Below are 15488 nucleotides of genomic sequence, written 5' to 3'. Positions count from 1 at the left end.
GAACAGAGCCAAGGTGTTCATCACGCCAGGCAAAATACGACCTTGCCGCTGGAGCGCTCTTCAACCACTAAAGGGCAGTTTTCGGGCCTTTTCTTAATGCATAGCGCCACCACGCGGTGGTGCGCCGAGGATGCTGCCTTAACTAGCCTCAAGGGAGTGCCAGTCACGGTATCGTGAAAACTTCTTACGCCAGGCACGCTCAGATGCGTAATTTACCATGTGTAACGTACTCATCCCCTCACCCCTCTCCTGGCGTTGCCAGTAGGTCTCGCAGTAGGAAAGTTGGAGCTATTACAATTGCAAATAACAAAGCCTTTTATTTTTTTTTTCATTTTAAAAACATAAAGGGCTTTGTCATTTACAAAACCAATAGCTCCAACTTTCCTACTGCGAGACCTATTGGCAACGCCAGCGCTTGTTTCACTTGGGTACCTATTTTTTATTGTGCCCTAACTCCTTTACCCAGTGAAAGAATGTTCAGTGAAATTGTTTCTCTACTGAGATAATGGTATGTCTAATAGGATAGGAAATTGTGATGTGTTTTATTCTGGTACTTTGTTGCTGCACTCATGGATCAGTTAGCAGTCTTGTACTCTGCGTTTTTAACCCTGTGTTGCAGTACTTTTGTGTTTACCTTTATAGGTGAGAGGACCAGTCAAACACTGTAAGACTAAGTAGCCCATTTAAATCTGTTTTTATGGATGAAGGATTTCTAATTGATTGTTTTCTTCTTTGCATGGAAGGGGGAGGAAGCCTGGCAGTGGAAGGAGGAATGGAGGTGGTCCCAGTGTCAAGGCGAAAGATAAGAAGCAGTCCGGTACGGAGTCTGAGCAAGAGGTAAGTACCCTAGGGGTCTGTGTGATGTAAGTTACTTGACCGCATCATGCAGCTTTTCCAGTGTTAAGATGTAATAAATATACAAGAGAGAGTGGACTATTTGTGAACATAATTATGAAAGTAAAAGCCTTCTGTATACAGTGTTCTGTGAAAATGCAATTTATGGTGACTTATTGTATTAGTAGGTGCTTAGCCAATATACAGTGTTCTGTGAAAATCCAATTTATGGTGACTTATTGTATCAGTAGGCATTTAGCCAATAGAACTGTCAGGGTATTAAACAAAACCAATAAATGCCTCTTTCATTGAGCAAAAGTATAGTTCTTTCCTTGTCCTCAAACTGCCTCTGCCATTTTTAGGGCCCTAGGAACGTTTTTGCACCTTGAGATGTTAACCCTGAAAATCATTATGGTTCCATCAACAGGACGTCGTACCTTACTCCTTAGGGTAGAATTCTTGCCTGCCCATCTGTTTCCTCAGCACCCAAAAAACACAACAAATACCTTTTCCCTTATCTTGTGTATTCAGCTCTAACAGCTGTAGAATGTAATGACCCATTCAAAGTGGAAGTCAGTGTAGTTTTATTTATCGGGGGGGTCCTAAGAGCCTAATTTTTCTAAGCTTTATTGCATTATAAGGTTCTCTACTAATGTTGCCATTTTCCAGATTGGTGGGGGCATGTGTAAAATTTGTAATTATTCATAATCCTACCCTCAAGAGAATCTGCTTTTGCCTCTACCTTTAATGGCAGTTCGGTTGTTAGAATATTGTTCTAAAGTTATTGATGGCTCTGTTCTCCCTGGGCCCTTTAGAACTATGTACTTTGTAGGTAAAGTTAATTTGGGTGGGGATCATCAGTCTGTTGTAGTTGATAAGGCCATTTTTTTGTATTTCTCTCACATTTGGATGGCACTTTAAGTGCTTCTAGACAATATAGACATTCTTGTCCAGTATGTACCCTGCCTCCTTTTAGCTTTCATCTGAGCTAACACCAAACCTTCAGTTTTCTGGTGTTCAGGTTTTGCTTCTTCGCAACCCTCGGGTTGGTGCAGTGTGTTAAAAGCCCTACTTCTTATTAGTCCACACCTCCCTCTGGAGCTTTTTGTCCCTGCATATGTTGCCGTCTAATGTAGTGTAGTGTTATGCCTCCATACAAGTCTGTGCCCTCAAATGCAACAAGAGCAAGCTGAATTGCAACATACTGCAAATGTCGCAGCTTGGTTTGCCAACACTCCCCGATGGCACCTTAGTTTCTTTTCTATGCTCTTGTTATTTATGACTACCTTCCACTTTTGTTCATTTGTATTTAGACCTCTCAAGTGAGCCATCTTCTCTGACCAACCGTGTATATTTTGTGGGTCCTCTTTTGCCCCATATTGTTGATCATGAGTGGTGTCTGCATCCGGAGGTTGCACACAGCATTTTTTCTCTCTTAGGCATGCATTTTGTAGAAGTGTTCATTACCTACGATAATCCACAATGCGCCTTGGAGTTTCTTCCCCATGGGTCTGTAGAAGAAGCATTCTGTCTTCAGAGGGGCTGAAGCCTTCTTTGTGTTTTCTCCTTTGCAGCTGATTCCATGGTTACTAAAGAAGGCAGACCAGAATCAGCTCTGGTCTGAGCTTTTATGGACCGTACTCTGAGCTCGTGAATCGCAGATAGTCCCTCTGATTCTACTGCCTCTTAAACGAAACTTGCTGTCCCAGCAACAGGGCGGAGTTCTGCTTGCATACCTCCGCAGTTAATACCTCGATGTGTGTTCATTGACCAGAACAAATAAGAATGAATGAATGAATGAAAATGTTTTTTATTATGCGCATACTTTGCCCAATGGGCGTCAAGGCGCCTAACATCAGAATCACAGCTTATCACTCCAAGGAACGTTCAATCAAAGGTAGGACTTCCCAAAGAACCAAGTTTTTAGTTCCTTTTTGAACAGATCAATTGATGGCAACCTCTTAAGCTCAATTGGAATAGAATTCCAAAGCTGAGGGGCCACAACTGAGAAGGCCCTGGCTCCCCATCTGGCCAGCCTAACACGTGGCACGACAAGTTGGAGTAGTTCAGCGGATCGAAGGCCTCTAACTGGAACATAGCGGACGAGTAAGGAATTAATCCCACTCGTTGGTCCCTCCGCCAATGCTCTGTAGGTCATACAAAGAATTTTGAAAGAAATTCTATGATGCACTGGAAGCCAATGAAGGTCTTTCCTGGCTTTAGTCGCAGATGACACCTTAGGAAGGGCCAGTACAAAACGTGCAGCTGCATTCTGCACAATTTGCAGTCGGTGCACGTGGCTCTTGTTGGACTCCATATACAGGGAATTACAATAATCCAACCTGGAGCCAACAAGGGCGACTGCAATTTGTTTACGAGCTTGGGGAGAAAGATATTCGCGGATTCTATTAAGAGTCCTAATCACACCCCAGCAAGTGGCCACGGTCCTATTAACTTGAAGGGACATAGAGAGTGAGGTGTCAAATATCACACCTAGATTTCTGGCTGATTGGGAGGGAGTGGGGCAGATGCCAAGAGAAGAAGGCCACCACTCGCTCGACCAAACGTCCTGGTTCTTTCCAAAGACCAGTACCTCTGTTTTTTCGCCATTGAGCCTCAGGGAATTGACAGTCATCCAGTCTGCCACCAACTGCATGCATACCCTGAAGCTCAAGGCGGATGTTGCCACAGAGGAATGAGCCAGAGACACCATGATTTGAGTGTCATCAGCGTAGGATACTACCTCCATCACCTGCGATCTTATTAGTCTAGCAAGGGGGGCCACATAGATGTTAAACAGGGTCGGGCTCAAGGCCGACCCTTGTGGCACCCCACATTGCAAAGACTTGGCAGGGGAGAGGTAGTTCCCAAGCATCACTCTCTGCTCTCTTTCTAAAAGAAAAGAGTTCAAAAGACTCAGGGCCGATCCCTCAACCCCTGCCTCCCTAAGCCGAGATGTTAAAATGGCGGGAGACAGGGTATCGAATGCGGCCGAGAGATCAAGTAGGACCAAGACAGTAGTTTGGCCAGAGTCCACTTTACGCCGGATCTTGTCGGCCACAAGGGTCAAAGCGGACTCTGTGCTGTGATGTTTCCGGAAGCCATGTTGTGTGTTATCTAGATATCCAGAATGATCAAGAAAGGAGGACAAATGAAAGTTTAGGTGTGCTTCCAACATCTTTGCAGGAGCAGGGAGAAGGGAGATCGGCCTAAAGTTTGTTAAAAGGCCAGGGTCAAGGGATGGTTTTTTAAGGAGAGGCTTTACAATGGCCTTCTTCCATACCGTTGGAAAAGAGCCCTGGGAAATAGATTTATTCATAACCATGAGCATGGGAGGAAGAAGACTGCTTCTACACTCTTTAAGTTTTTTAAGAGGTAGAGGATCCATAGGGGAAGAAGATTTGGTTCTATCCAGCAAGAGATTCAATCCCTCCAGCGACAGGGGGGGAAATTCCGATAGAGATGGATTAGAAGAATCCTTACTGAAAGAATCAAGACTGGATAGCTCGGTGGAAATACTCTGATCCAATGAAAGGCGTTCGACATCCAAAGAAGCATGGATATAAATAATCTTCTTATGGAAAAAGTCAGAGATCTTGTTGCACAATTCCTGTGAATTGACTACAGGATCAGGGAGTTGAAGGGAGCATAATGAGTCGGCGATTTTAAACAGCTCCCCAGGAGATGAAAGAGAGCTGGTAAGATTGGAGAAGTATTCCTGCTTCTCCTTTACCACTCTCTGTTTATACTCCCGTAATGCAGACTTATGAGCCTCTCGATCCCTAGAATCCCATGATTTCCTCCACCTTCTCTCGGTGCACCTACATCCCTGCCTCAAGAGTCTCAGCTGGCTAGAGAACCAAGGTGCAGTAGGCTTCCGCCTTGCTACATATCGCAGAGAAGCAGGGGCAAGTTTATCAACAGCACTGACTATGGAATTCGTCAGATCAGAAGCTGCCTCGCCTGCATCCTTATGAGCGAGAGAATCAGTGGAAGAGACAAAGGAGACAAGAGCCTTGTCCGTAACATTCCTTAAATTTCTCCTGAGAGTGTGTGAGGAAATAGTCTGATTAACAGAACAGGGGGCAGGAAGAATAAATTCCAGCGGAACTGCAAAGTGGTCTGTCCAAACCAGTGGAAGAGGGTGGCCAGTCGACAGTCTGGGATCGTTAGAAAAAACCCCATCAAGTATATGACCAGCCGTGTGAGTAGGACTGCTCACAAGTTGATGAAGGTCACAAGCTCCAAGTGACTCAACCAGAGATGTAGTATCCTTTGAATTGATGTCCTCAAGATGAAAATTCAAATTGCCCAAGATGGTAAGACAAGGCTTACCAAAATAGGGTTCAAGAATTCTCAATAGATCCTCGGGGAAGCCAGATCTAAGGCCCGGAGGCCTATATATTAAGATCCCTGTAAAAGATGCCGACGGGGCACAGGTGATACAGAAATAAAAAGCTTCGAAGCGATCTTGAGGCGTGGATAGAAGCTTGATGTTACATGGGAGGGAGGATCTAGAAAGAATAGCAATCCCTCCACCTCTGCGGAGCAATCTATCCTGCCTGTGCAAAGAATAGCCATCAGGAATGGCCATCAGCAAATCATGCCCAGAAGTGTCAGATGCCCAGGTCTCAGTAATAAACACCCAGTCAGGTTGTCGCGCATCAACAAAGTCGTGGAAAGCCACATTGTGCTTGACAAGTGAGCGCGCGTTAATAAGAAAACCAGTTCTTGAAGAGGTGGATGGTCGGGTTAGACGGGACAACGAATTAGTCGAGTCATTAGATACAAAATTAAAAGAAGAGAGGCATGCGCTACAACACCGGGAATGCAGAATCCCTTCAGGCGAAAAGCGATGTGAGCAAGACAACAAGCGTGGTTTAAGTGAAAGGAAATTGACCCTAGAATATTGTCTACTTGCCTCAGAAGGAGAAAGAGGAGTAACAGCCGAGTCCGGCCCGACCTGCAGCCCGTCCTCAGCGCGGACGGGCGCAGACGGGCTGAACTCAGGCGTAACTCCGGCGGAAGTCCGGCGATCCCGCTGCGCGATTACGCTGCGCGTACGCATGGCTCCAATTTATATTGGTCGCGCCTCCTAAGTGAGGACTAGACCGCGCTGTGACTCACCCCTCATGCAATATGGCCGCCGTCGAGACACTGGCGAGGGACCCGCAAAATACGGTGCTTCAGCGATTATAGTGCAAGTGGAAGTGGCAGCGTGCAGGTAAGCGTGGCCAACTAATTTAAAAGCAGGGGAAATGGTTTGCGCTAACACAGATAACAAAAATACAAAAACGGGATTTTTAAAATTTCAGAAGAACTGCCTGTAACAGAGCGCTGCCAGGGAGTGCACTAAGCAAAATTGAGACCGCGCCTAAGATTTGCCTCCAATTTATAGTGGTCGCGCCTCCTAAGTGAGGACTAGACCGCGCTGTGACTCACCCCTCATGCAATATGGCCGCCGTCGAGACACTGGCGAGGGACCCGCAAAATGCGGTGCTTCAGCGATTATAGTGCAAGTGGAAGTGGCAGCGTGCAGGTAAGCGTGGCCAACTAATTTAAAAGCAGGGGAAATGGTTTGCGCTAACACAGATAACAAAAATACAAAAACGGGATTTTTAAAATTTCAGAAGAACTCCCTGTAACAGAGCGCTGCCAGGGAGTGCACTAAGCAAAATTGAGACCGCGCCTAAGATTTGCCTCCAATTTATAGTGGTCGCGCCTCCTAAGTGAGGACTAGACCGCGCTGTGACTCACCCCTCATGCAATATGGCCGCCGTCGAGACACTGGCGAGGGACCCGCAAAATGCGGTGCTTCAGCGATTATAGTGCAAGTGGAAGTGGCAGCGTGCAGGTAAGCGTGGCCAACTAATTTAAAAGCAGGGGAAATGGTTTGCGCTAACACAGATAACAAAAATACAAAAACGGGATTTTTAAAATTTCAGAAGAACTGCCTGTAACAGAGCGCTGCCAGGGAGTGCACTAAGCAAAATTGAGCTTAAGAGCTTAAGAGGTTTCAATCTTTGGTTTGAGGTTAAATGTGATCAGTGGCCACTTGCCGACCTATTCCACTAATTTCACATGCATTCAAGCAATACAGTGTTACTCTGATAACATGTTCTATTCACAGCACTATCAATGCAATATATTAATGTTTCATTTCATAGACATCAAACAAGTTAAAAGCATTTTAGTAAAACAAAACATCACAAAATATTCTTAATTTGGTTCTTGTAGGAAGCTGGCTCTGTATATGATATTGCCACTAGGTGGTAATACCATGCACATAGTCCAGGGCTCAATGTAAAACCCAAAGTGCTCTATTAGTGGTAGTGTGGTACGAGCAGCCTGAGGCTTAACACAGAAGAGTGTAAGACATTTATTGTACAACAGTAACCAATAATGGACACACGACTCAAGAAACAGATCCAGGCCGGTTTTAGAAAATTATACTTTGTACTTTATTTTAAGACCCAGGTCTCGTAATAAGGCAAGTTTTTTAATTAAAAATACTTTTCACATTGGAAAATCGACACTTTGAAACTTTTTCACACAGTCGAATGTTATCCTATGGGGAAAACAATATTCCGCTTAAACAGGTACGTATTCAATATACAATCTCAGTCTTCGGAGCCAAAAGGTTAGCAACGGCCAGGGGTCAGGTAAGTACCAAAACTGCACTACCAGCGGCACAAGGGCGACTGGGTGCAGAGGTCATAATTGGAGTTTGACCTAATGCTTGCCAATAAAGGCAGGGAGTGCCGAGAGCCACACTGGTTGCAGGTAAGTAGATCAGTTGCAGGGGCCATGCTTTGGTTGGTTAGGTTAAGCACAAGGGGGGCCACATAGCACCAAACATACACCGCCAGCGGCACAGGGGCGGCCTGGTGCAGGGTGCAAATTAGACTTCCATTGCCCAATGCATTTTAATAGGGGTTCTTCTTTTGGCAAAGAGGCTGGATGCATTGTACCGTAGTTTGCAGGAGGAAGACCAATGACAGCAGAGGTAAGTTGGGATGTAGGCGGTTCATAGGGGCACCGTTGTTTCAGCTCACCAACGTCCAGGGGCTTTGGATGCAGGGGTGCCTTTCGATAGTTTTCTTACCGAAGGCGGTAGAAGGGAGCCTCTGGGATCACACTGCAGTTGCCGTCGTGGAGGGCGGGAGAGGTCAGCTAATGTTGGACAAGAGGTCAGGATCGCCGGGGAGACTTTACTGCACAGGTCAGCCACTCAGACTCGTGCTGTAGCTGTCGGGTGCTGAGTGGGCAGGAGAAGCCGATCTTCCTGGATCCGGAGTCCTTGGAGTAGGTTTCTTCTGGACAGGTCCGCTGTTGAAGAACCGGGTTATTTAAGACCCAGCGGCGCCAGGGGAAACGCCCTAGTCTCCGGGTCCACCTGTCTTAGAGTACAGAGACGCGGGTACTTCTTGGTGACCTCAAAGATCAATTTTATTAGCTGCAGCCTGTAACAGAGATCCTAGAAGTACAACACGGTGTATGTTCTCAGGAGACTGCTCCCGTACAAAAACCAGTCATCCCTTTTTATACCAAATATTATGCTTCAGGCAAATATTCCTAATTTACTGTTGACCACTCACATGTTTTCACAAAAAGGAAAGGCAGGATCATGATGACAAGCCCATTTTTCAGTTTGTCCAGCCCATAAGCAATTATTGATCAAACCCAACATGGGTCGATCGAACCCACCATAAAAACGGGCACATCCCCATCGTAAACGGATCATAAAGAAAGGAGCAGAGACAGGTGTGAGCAAGATAAGACATAGGTATGCGCAATAAAAGGTTTGATGGTGTTTTGTGCCTCGATCCGTTATCTTGATCCCCTACCGGGAAAGGGACTGGTTCAACAAGTTTGGCTTCAGGCAAGAGGGTCGCTCGCTCATGTCATTCAGAGGACAGCTAGGAGTGCTTGGAGACTCGTTCGGCCACTGTCGCCGGCCTATGTGAGGGCAACCATAAAATGGCTGCCGTACGCAAGATGGAACCCGAGGGTTCAGAACGGACTCCCTGATTTCGTGGTGATTTCGTCACTCGAATAGGGCGAAAATACTCATACATCTTGCACTCGCCATATTCGGTCTGCTGATACCAAAATCGTCATGATAAGACCACTTTTATAACAAGGTTCAGAATTTCAGTACCTCAGGCCCTCCTTTTACCCTTACATAGGCAATAACCTAAACCCATGTCAGTCTGAGTCCAGGTCTATACTCATCAGATCATCAAGATGTTGCTGTAGCATCATCCTATTACTTAGCACGTCGCTTGATAGAGGTTTCCTTACACACGATGTAGCACAGAGACCACATATAGCAGGAGCACACTGTACACAAAGACAGAGCAGGAAAAGTATGGCTAAGATCACCCCAATTACCATCAGTCTCTTCCATCCTCACGTGGATAACAGTTCCCAGAACCATCCCATCAACGACCAATCTCCTTTATCCACGTGTATAGATTCGGAGATTTTATGCTATTTGGAAATGGCCTGGTACACTGTCGGAGCATTGTCTGAAATGAAAACACAGCAACTTGATTGGATCACTTTACATACCCCACCTCGATCTGCAAGTATGACATCTAACGCAACCCTGTTCTGGAGAGTCATAGACGATCCGACTGGAGCTCAGCAGTCAAGTTACTAAGGGCACCGGCAGTTTCAACTACGGTGGACTCAACCACTCTCGTCAGTTGTCGTATGTTCCTGCTGTTCACCATAGGTCCCCAAAACGGCAGAAAACCCTTCAAGAAATCTCCCAATTCTTGTCCTGCAGTATCTTCCTTACTGAAGACACCTCTGGCTACTCTTGTCTTGTGGTAATCTGCCGCGGCTGTGTAGGTGGGAGGCAACAGGAACGAGACAAAACATGTGCCCGAGAAATCAGGGGGCAGCCATGTGTATGCTCTATCATAACAGATAAAATAGGTACCCTTAGCTGCTAGGAACGGTGGGGAAGTCTGGAACGAAAAAACATACGTCTCAGTGCAGATACTACTCCCTAACTGAGCTCTCGGATTCTTGCCATTACCTTGCAGACAAAGATGACCCTGATGGGGTACAATCCAAATCGGAGAGGATCTTTTCGCTTGCTGGTTCTTACTCAGACTAGCTCCATATCTGGTCACGTTCCATCCAATATACGCTAGTGTCTCATCTCTCGGGATAGCCTCATAGGAACTAGCTCCTTTAATCATATCGACTATTCCCTTAACTAGAGCACTATTCTTTGGAGTTCGAGGCATGTGGGCTGCTAAATTCATATCTTTTGCATTAGATCGCCGCCTAGTGTTGGGTCCGGATGATCGCACATTGTTGTCCTGGAAGAGTCTTCGAAGTATCCTGAGATAGGTGGCTCCTCCCCTGGACTACAGTGCGCATGGGCATCGGCTCCATCCCCAGATTGTGTTTTTCCGCCATTGGGTTCGGATGCGGTCTCGACGTCTCTCTGTCGGAACCGAGAAAACTAGCTTTTTTACGGCCAAAAGGCCTTTCTTTCATTACGTCGGTATTGTTTGCGTACGGTCTCGAGTTCTTCCGTCTCTTTGAGTCAGAATCTACGGAGTCGTATCACTCTTCGGACATCGAGGCCTTCTCTTCGCAACACGACCGCAACTTTTCAGCATGGAGCGGAGCCCGTTTAAATACTGTCCTCTCTGTGGGTCCAAATACCCGCATATCGACGTGCACCCGGTCTGTAACAAATGCCTTTCGCCAGACCATAACGAGGACACCTGTATGGCCTGCTCCAGATTCAGGTCAAAGAAGACGCTCAAGCTTCGGCGCGCGGTGCGCCTAGAGGCCAGACAAGCGGCCCCGGCTCCAGAGAACATCTTCGGCGACCAAGAAGAGGGCCTAAGCCATCATCTTCAAATCTCACCGCCCGCGACGGAGGTCGAGGCGGATCCGGAAGACGACGACGGAGTCGTGGGTCAAGGCCTTGAATACGTCGATGAGGTAGGGGACGTCGAAGAAGTTTATGGGGCCGCGGAAGATAGCTCGGGGTATGAGCTATGCCCCGAAGGTTACGCGGATCAGGCTCGGGTCACGGGAACGCCACCCGGCCTTACCCAAGACCCCGTACCGCAAGCCACGGCCCCGCCTTCAGGCCCGGCCACGGACATACTTGCTACGCAGCCCGTATCGAAACCGAAACTGAAACCAACGGTATCGACTACACCTAAAATGGCCGACCCGAAAACGAAACCGAAACAAACGGATTCGAGCGTCCCTAAGATGGCGGGCGTTCCACCAAAAACTACAAAAACTGTTACCTCATCGACTCCGTCGGCCTCCGGTCCACAGAAGTCGAAGAAAATTGTCGATTCGACAGGGTCGAAGTCGTCGGCAGAGGCGGCGTCCTCTAAGAAGGTCGTCCGGCACGGGTCGACCGGTACGGCGCCGTCAAAGTCCGCCGAAGCCAGCGACAAAACTCCGGTACCGACTGGGACGTCGTTAGTTGGACGCGTGGTTGAAACGGAGCCTGCGAAATCACACGGATCGAAGGGCGGAAGCTCAACACATCGGTCCAAGGACTCTGCGTCTACGGCCGCAGCATCGACGTCTAAGACTCCGAAGGGCCCACAAGACGTCGGATCCGAAAGCAAGGTGAAGGCCTCCCCGTCGGCGCCAAATGTCGCTGTGAGTGACGCGTCCCTCATCGTCTCTTCACTCCAGAGAATTCGGGATAAGGCCTCTGCGACGTCGGCTCCGACGCCGTCGCACCTGAAGCCGATGGACGTGCCGGCAAAGCCTGCTGGTAAACTTCTCTTCCTTCTGCCGCCAAAAGAGGCACCAAAGGCCTTTACGCCAAAGACGGCGCCAAAGACATCGGATTCGTCCACGTCGGCAGCAGTTTCGGGTCGACTACTCGACTCAGGAGAAGATTCTGAGCGTTTTATCGACGCAGACACTGGCAAACTGACCCTTTACAAGAGGAAGATCACTTCCCAACCAGTGGACTCCTATGTTATCCCACTGAAGAGGAAAAGGCTTGCACAGGACGATTCAGCCCTCATTGAACCTATCCAGCCTCCTCCTAGAAGGAGCCCAACGCCTTCCCCCGACCACTCTGAGGGAGAGGAATATGGAGAAGATGACCAATACACTTTCCCCATCAATGAACCTGATGCACAGCAAGATTCCTATGACGACATAGGTGACCAAGGCACCCAGAATGTGGGGCAGGACCCACAGCCTTTCAGTACACGTGCATCCCCAACAGAAGACTCTGCAGGTTTTCATGCACTCATTGAACGGGCAGCTGCTAATCATGATGTGGACATGCATGCTGACCCAGTGGAGGAGGACTTTCTATTTGACACTTTTTCAGTCTCTGAAAAAACAGTAAAGACACTGCCTATGCTCAAAGGTGTCCTTAAGCATGCTGCGGACATCTTTAAAGAGCCTACCAGGGCGAGGGTGGTCAATCCTCGCATCGAGAAGAAATACAGACCAGCGCCTGCGGACCCTGCATACATTCGGGGACAGTTGCCACTTGACTCTCTTGTGGTCGCAAATGCCCGCAAAAGGGCAAACTCCCAGACGACGGGTGAAGCTCCTCCCCCGGACAAGGAGTCTAAAGTGCTGGAGGCAGGGGGCAAAAGGGTAGCTGCGCAGGCTGCCAATTTCTGGCGTATTGCGAATACACAGGCGCTATTGGCACGTTATGATAGGGCGCATTACGACACCCTAGAGCAAGTTTTACAACACCTGCCTCCGCAGTTTCAAGAGGGTACCAAACTGCTTATAGAGGAGGGTAAACTCATCTCCATCGCAGCCATTAAGTGTGCACTTGATGCCGCAGACACAGCAGCTAGGGCTATTAACACTAGCGTCATGCTGAGACGACAAGCGTGGCTACGCATATCAGGGTTTAAACCAGACATTCAAACAACCATACTCAATCAGCCCGTCAATCCTGATAGACTGTTTGGTCCTGATGTTGACACCACCCTCGAAAAGATAAAGAAAGACAACGAAACAGCTAAGTCTATGGGGGCCCTACAATCACAACAATTCCGGGGCAACACTTTTCGTCGCTCAGGTGCACGTGGAGTCACCAGAGGACAGATGGGTCAACAGTCACAGTTCTCCAGAGGTGGAGCACAGTCCTCGTACCCCAAGCAAAATAAAGGGGGTTATCGAGGAAACAGCACCAGAGGACGTGGCAGAGGAAACAACAACTCCCGTTCCTCTGCCCCAAACAAACAGTGACTCTCTGTCACTGCCCCCCGACCATTTAACAACTGTCGGGGGGAGACTCCAGCAGTTCCTGCCAGTCTGGACAAACATCACCACAGACAGGTGGGTACGACAACTTGTCCAGTACGGTTATTGTCTAGAGTTAAAGTCCACTCCACCCAACATTCCGCCAAGGCAACGGCCTATGTCCGCAGAGCACTTGCACTTATTGCAGCAAGAAGTAGTGGTGATGCTGCAAAAAGGCGCAATCGAGCTCGTGCCAGTGGAGGAGGAAGGCACAGGGGTATATTCCCTGTACTTCCTTATTCCAAAGAAGGACGGATCTCTCAGGCCCATTCTGGATCTGCGTCCCCTCAACCTGTATATACTGTCAGAACATTTCCATATGCTTACACTGCAACAGATTCTTCCCTTGTTAAACCAAGGGGACTTCTTGGCAACCTTAGACCTCAAGGATGCTTATTTCCACATACCACTACACCCGTCCCACAGAAAATACCTCAGATTCACTATCCAAGGCAGGCATTATCAGTTCAAAGTCCTACCCTTCGGAGTGACCACAGCCCCAAGAGTGTTTACCAAGTGTCTGGCGACAGTAGCGGCGCACCTCAGGAGGCAGAACATACATGTCTACCCCTACCTAGACGACTGGCTCGTTCAAGCCAAGTCGGAACAACAGTGCGCCGCGGACATGTCGACTACCATTCACCTCCTTCACGATCTGGGCTTCTCGTTGAACTACCCAAAGTCGCACCTTCAGCCGGCACATGTCCGGCAGTTTCTGGGCGCGACGATCAATACCCTGACGGCCATGGCTCAGCCAAAGCAGGTCAGGATAGACAGCATGCAGTCTCTGATCCAAAAGTTCACACCACAACACTCGCTTCCAGCAAGAGTGTTCATGCAGTTGATTGGCATGATGGCCTCCTGCATCTTCATAGTCCCTCACGCACGTTTACATATGCGTCCGCTCCAGGAGTGCTTAGCAAATCAGTGGACACATGCTCAGGGACAATTGACAGACCTAGTGTTGGTTACCAGTCGGGCGTACGACTCTCTGCATTGGTGGAATCCACACAACCTTTGCAAGGGCCGACTGTTCCAGGAGCCAGTGCCACAGATTACCCTGACAACGGACGCATCTCTCCAAGGATGGGGAGCTCACCTGCTCAATTACACAGTGCAGGGACTATGGACGACGCAGCAACAGAAGATGCACATCAACTATCTGGAACTGATGGCAATCTTCATGGCGCTCAAGTCCTTCAATGTACATCTGTGCAACAAGGTGGTGTTAGTCCGGACGGACAACATGACAGCGATGTACTACATTCAAAAGCAAGGAGGCACCCACTCGCCACAGCTGTCTCATCTGGCTCAGAGCATGTGGAAGTGGGCCATTCAGAGGAACATTTTCCTCATGGCAGAACACCTCCCGGGCAAGGACAATCAGATGGCGGATCTGCTCAGCAGATACAGCCATCAAATGCACGAGTGGGAGTTACACCCATCTGTACTCCGCTCGTACTTCCAGCAGTGGGGTCATCCGGAGATAGACCTGTTTGCCACAAACGAAAACGCAAAATGCCAAAACTTTGCCGCCAGGTTCCCTCACCCACAGTCGCAGGGGAATGCGATATGGATGAACTGGTCAGGCAGATTTGCGTACGCTTTTCCACCAGCACCTCTGATACCGCTGGTGGCAAGGAAACTAAGGCAGCACTCGCTGACGATCATCCTAGTTGCTCCAACGTGGGCACGCCAAGCATGGTACACCACGTTTCTAGACCTCTCGGTGGTGCCGCACCAAAGGCTGCGTCTCACGCCCAAGCTTTTGACGCAGAACCATGGAGACATTCAGCATCCAGATCCGCAACAGCTCAACCTGGCGATCTGGCTCCTGAAGTCCTAGAGTTTGGCTACCTTCACCTACCTCCAGAATGCATGGACATCATCAAGGAGGCAAGAAAGCCGACTACCAGAGCATGCTATGCTGCAAAATGGAAGCGTTTCGTCATTCACTGTACAGCCAATAACATAAACCCGCTAGATGCCTCTATCCCTAACATCATTTGCTATCTGTTACATCTTTACAAGTGCAATCTAGCCTACACTTCCATTCGGATACATCTATCCGCCATAGCAGCTTATCTTCAGAACAGGCAACATCTCTCTGCCTTCAGAGTGCCTGCCATTAAGGCCTTCCTTGAAGGTCTGAAACGAGTCATTCCCCCAAGAACACCGCCAGCTCCGGTCTGGAACCTCAATGTGGTCCTCACCAGGCTGATGGGACCACCTTTTGAGCCACTACACTCGTGTGAACTCCAGTTCCTAACGTGGAAAGTAGCTTTCCTTATTGCTATTACGTCACTGAGACGTGTCAGTGAGCTGCAAGCGCTCACAATCCAAGAGCCATTCCTACAAATTCATCC

General features: G+C 48.4%; 1 protein-coding gene across 1 annotated transcript in view; it reads left to right on the top strand.

Moving 5' to 3' along the window:
- Positions 1-15488, top strand: part of DRAP1 (DR1 associated protein 1) — a 232081-nt gene that overhangs the window by 127917 nt on the left and 88676 nt on the right. The window contains exon 5 of the mRNA XM_078660703.1: positions 744-837. Coding sequence (XP_078516829.1) covers positions 744-837 — 94 coding nt within the window. The remainder of the gene's footprint in view (positions 1-743; positions 838-15488) is intronic.

The sequence above is a fragment of the Lissotriton helveticus genome, chromosome 9 (assembly GCF_964261635.1).
Source record: "Lissotriton helveticus chromosome 9, aLisHel1.1, whole genome shotgun sequence".
NCBI lineage: Eukaryota > Metazoa > Chordata > Amphibia > Caudata > Salamandridae > Lissotriton > Lissotriton helveticus.
Note: the sequence above shows the minus strand (reverse complement) of the source record. Positions and strands in the feature narration are given on the sequence as shown.